Genomic DNA, 4,631 nt, shown 5'->3' with positions numbered 1-4,631 from the left:
GTTTACAATTCCATAGGAAAAAGTGGCTAGCTTAAACATGCTCCAATATGTTTGGAGCATCACAAAAGAGGAACTAATGAAATGCAGTCCCTGGTAGAACAAACTTACTAGAGGGAACATTTTTTTTTCTTTTTTTTTTTTTTTTCTTTTTTCTTCAATAGAGAGAAAAAAACTAAAAGAAAACAAAGCTCAGCAGTGTTTATAAAATATACCGGAGTATTGGCAGTCCGCCTGGACTTTCAAGGTCAAGCTCGCAGGCGCAGAATCGCAAACCTAAGATAGCTCCTTAACAAAGAAAAACAACTTGTAGCTCTGTTAAAAGCTAAAAGAGCAACAGAAGAAAACACAGAAAAACAGCAACTCAATATGCCCGCATTCTCCACCAAAATCTGTCACGGTTTGAACTAAAAATCCACCTGCGTCCGTGACAGGGGGCCGTGGGCCCCGGAGGGGCCCTGGGCCAAAAGGAAAAAGTTAATTAGGAAAAGAAAACAGCGGCAATGATCTAAGGAGGCACACTTATTTACTAAATCGAAATACAGGATAATAAAATATAATATAATATAATTGAAAATTGAGCTAACGAATCAGACAAAATAAGAGAGAGAATGAGTCCCGTAACCGAGAGGCCTACTGTGAAATTTAGGCGAGACGGTGAAGGCTCCCACACACTCCCCTGAACGCCAGAACTCGAAAGACGTCAGTCTAGTCTGCGACAGAGTTAATATAGAGTCCAGGTCCCGTGACCCATCGTGTTGTTCCCTGGGAGATGTAGTCTTCTTCTGTAAGTTGCAGATTCAGTAAAATTATTCATGCTTTAAATGATGTTATGATGTGGAATACTGATAGCAAAAATTACAAAATTATTAAACCATGACACCAAGCAAGATGAATAAGCATTGAAAACAAAGAAAAGGGGCAAAGAAATCATGCATAAACAAACTGAATGCTGAGCTGGTTGTTTTATTGAGTCCTGCATCCCATCGCTGTAATCCACCTTAATGTTTTTGTTAAGAATTATTAATTATTATTATTTTATTAATTATTAATTAACCCTAAGTGGAACCCCGTGGGGCTGGAAGGTCTTTTCCAACCTGAGAAATTCTATGATTGACCAGCACATCCTCTCTGCATTAACTATACAAGGCTCCCTCCCTGAAGCTGTCAGGACCATCCTGCTCTTTGCTGTGTTCTTATCCTGTGTTCTTATCCAGCGCTGTCACTGAGCTGGAGCTCTGGGGTAGCTCTGAGGCTACATGTGGTTAATTGGGGGGAGGGGCAGGTCTGGTGGGTTTAGGATCAGCAGAGGGGGGTGGAGGAGCAAAAGGCTACAAGGAGCAGCAGCAGGAGGGCTTGGGAGTGCAGTCTGGCTTGCAGGGAAAGCCCAGACCCCATAACAGATCCCAGGTCGTGGGACTGAGACCCTGAGATGGGTGTTGGGTTGGAGCAACTCCTGATGGGGATGGACTGAGAGACCCCAATATGGGGATGGGCTGGAACATCTCTGTCATGGTTTTGTAATTTTGTAATTTTGCTATCAGTATTCCACATCATAACATCATGTCAAGTATGGATACTTCTGTTGAATGTGCAGTCCACAGAAGAAGACTACATATCCCAGAGAACAACAGGAGTAACAATAAGTCACGGGACCAGGACTCTATATAATCTCGTTCCCAGGCTGGAGTGCCCTCCTTCTTCTCTCGAACTGCTCGGAGAGTGGGAAGCGTTCCAGCCGTGTCACCTAGAGTTCACAGTAGGCCTCTCGGTTTTCGGAGACTCTCTCTCTCTCTGTTTCGTTCGATTTTGTTAGCCTTAATTATATTATATTGTGTTAGCTTGTATTTCGATATCATATTTAGTAAAATAAGTTTTTCCTCCTTAGATTGTCGCTGTTTTATCCCACTCCCTTTTTCCCCCTCCTTTCCAGGCCCCGGGGGGGGGGGCGTGGGGTGGCTTCCCCTGTCACGGGCATAGGTAAATCTAAGTAACCCGTGACAATCTCCTAATGGGGATGGACTGAGAGACCCCAATATGGGGCTGGGCTGGAGCATCTCCAATGGGGATGGACTGAGAGACCAAGGGATGGGGATGGGATGGAGCAACTCCTGATGGGGATGGACTGAGAGACCCCAATATGGGGCTGGGCTGGAGCAACTCCTGATGGGGATGGACTGAGAGACCCCAAGATGGGGATGGGATGGAGCAACTCCTAATGGGGATGGACTGAGAAACCCCAATATGGGGCTGGGCTGGAGCAACTCCCAATGGGGATGGACTGAGAGACCAAGGGATGGGGATGGGATGGAGCAACTCCTAATGGGGATGGACTGAGAGACCCCAATATGGGGCTGGGCTGGAGCAACTCCTGATGGGGATGGACTGAGAGACCCCAATATGGGGATGGGATGGAGCATCTCCCAATGGGGATGGACTGAGAGACCCAGGGATGGGGATGGGCTGGAGCAACTCCTAATGGGGATGGACTGAGAGACCCTGAGATGGGGATGGCTGAGACCCAGAGATGGGGCTGGGCTGGAGCATCTCCTAATGGGGATGGACTGAGAGACCCTGAGATGGGTGTTGGGCTGGAGGAACTCCTGATGGGGATGGACTGAGAGACCCAGGGATGGGGCTGCGGTTACCTCTGGAACTACATGAGATTGAATTGAGCAGAGATTGGGATGGTTGTGAAAATAAGCTTTATTTTTCCAACTTGTGGATGGGGCAGAGCAGAACTTTGGCAGTGGGGCTGCCATTGGGCATTACCCCAAAATAAAGGGTTGTGGTGCATTTCATCCCGCTGTGGGTCATGCACCTAATTAAGCCTTGCTCCCCCTTAGGTTCTGCAGGAGCTCCTGCACCCCAGCAAAGAATTCCCTGAGCTTCTGGACTGGATACGGACAGGAGCTTGATGTGCTGGGTTGTGTCGGCGCCACATACTGCCCGTGATAATGGGATGAGGCGGTCGTGTAATGGCTCCATGACCGCGATGTGGGGTGGGCCGCTGCTCTCAGCTGCGTCAGGATCCAGTTGTAGAAGTGCTGAGTGGAGGCGTAGATTCCAGGCTGATGTGCTCTACCGCAGCCTCTCCCCCAGCTGGTCACACCAATGAGCCAGAAGAAGTCAGCGTGTCTATCCCTGCACATCAAGGGGCCGCCGCTGTCGCCCTGCAGTGAAGCACAGAGTGTTATTGGGGGTTGGTTTGCATGCAGAGCACAGCGCTGTGTTGGGGTGCAGCTCCTACCTGGCAGGTGTCGACGCCGCCCTGCGGGTACCCAGCACAGATGTTGTGGCTGTGCACGGCCCCGCCGTACCAGCGGCTGCTGTTGCAGATCTGGATGTCAATGAGATGCACTCTGGCCTCCTGCAGGATGTCAGAGGCTTTGGCTGGTGCTGCAGCTGTGAGCACAGAGCAGAATCATCATCACCTGAACCCCAGCCCAAGATCTTGGCTTTCTATCTCAGCACGTAGCGATGTATCCAAATCCTTCAGCCCCATCCCTCTCTATGGCTCCATCCCCACGGTGTCACCCTGGGTTTCACTCTAAGCTTTAACTGGGGCCACCCATGAGCTGTGGGCACTCACATCTTAATTCCGTGTGTCCCCAACCGGCGACGTAGCACTCTGTGAGCTCCGACACCCGCAGAGAGAAGTCAGGCAAACAAGCCAGCTGGATGTAATAGCTGCAATGGACGGGTCGGTCCAGCTCGATCAGCGCGACGTCGTTGACCATCGTCCTGTTGTTGAAGTACTCGTGAATGTACGCCCTGCGGATGGTGCGAACCTCCACCTCCTGGCCCAGGCGAGTCAGATCGTTGGCACCGATCACCACACGCGAGTCCCAGAGGTGGCTGGGATGGAAGGAGAGGTGAGAAGGAGCAGAGACATGCAGAGAGAGGAGGGCAGTGCTATGGGGGCTGAGTATGGTGTGCCTTGGGCACGCACCCAGCCCCGAGACCTGCAGTGTCTGTGCTGCAGGGGAAGGGAAGGGTTGTTACCTGGGTTGTCCGAAGCAATGAGCAGCCGTGAGGACCCACTGCGGGGTGATGAGGGACCCTCCGCACATGTGTCCTGTACCCGCAGAGTGGTAATTCTGGATACTGACAATCCACGGCCAGTTACCGTGCCGGGCTGCAGAGCCCCCCACCACTCTCATGCTGCTGTACTGATAAGCCATAGGTCTCATCCCGCAGGTGCTGCAACCAGAAACGCATCCATTTAACACCCGAACCGCCGTCCGTCCCCTCGGGGCTGACATCGGGGCTACTCACTCGCAGGCTCCGGTGTATCCGTGTCCGGGCCGGCAGGCGGCCAGCAGCACCACGAGGGGCAGCAGAGACACCATCGCCCCCCGGGGCACGATCATCATCGCACGGCAGCACAGCACCACCAGCTTCGTCGCCACGGACGCTGCCGTTGCCCGCAACGCTGATGTCACAGCACCGTCGGTTCCGAGGGCTGTGCCACCCGAGGGGGGGTCCGTGGGTACTCAGTTTCCCCCTTAGTTGTGTTATCCAGGAGGTTAAAGGGGGGTGGTGGGGCAGATGAGCGGCTCCATGTGTGTCTGATGGAAGGATGTGCATCCTTATGGAGATCCTTATGGAGACGGGAATGGAGAAGGGCCAGT

The 4,631-nt window shown here is 52.0% G+C and overlaps 1 protein-coding gene across 1 annotated transcript; it reads right to left on the bottom strand.

Moving 5' to 3' along the window:
- Window positions 1-2,685: 2,685 nt before the first annotated feature.
- LOC146753310 (acrosin-like) lies at window positions 2,686-4,416 on the bottom strand. The gene is made up of 5 exons (XM_085528727.1): window positions 4,276-4,416; window positions 4,003-4,200; window positions 3,590-3,855; window positions 3,248-3,402; window positions 2,686-3,170 (listed from the first exon to the last, which is right to left on the bottom strand). Exons 1-5 carry the CDS (start codon window positions 4,371-4,373, stop codon window positions 2,823-2,825), a joined length of 1,065 nt encoding a protein of 354 aa, XP_085384853.1. The 5' UTR covers window positions 4,374-4,416; the 3' UTR covers window positions 2,686-2,822.
- Window positions 4,417-4,631: the final 215 nt, after the last annotated feature.

Source organism: Coturnix japonica, chromosome Z (assembly GCF_054131305.1).
Source record: "Coturnix japonica strain WE chromosome Z, WE-NBRP24, whole genome shotgun sequence".
Lineage (NCBI taxonomy): Eukaryota > Metazoa > Chordata > Aves > Galliformes > Phasianidae > Coturnix > Coturnix japonica.
Note: the sequence above shows the minus strand (reverse complement) of the source record. Positions and strands in the feature narration are given on the sequence as shown.

Excerpts from the sequence above, each read along its gene's own strand:
- LOC146753310 (XM_085528727.1), bottom strand. The coding sequence starts at position 4,373 with ATGATGATCGTGCCCCGGGGGGCGATGGTGTCTCTGCTGCCCCTCGTG. Across the intron at positions 4,201-4,275 it reads GGATACACCGGAGCCTGCGA|CACCTGCGGGATGAGACCTA; the intron begins GTGAGTAGCCCC and ends TTCTGGTTGCAG. Across the intron at positions 3,403-3,589 it reads GGGACACACGGAATTAAGAT|CTGCAGCACCAGCCAAAGCC; the intron begins GTGAGTGCCCAC and ends CTGTGCTCACAG.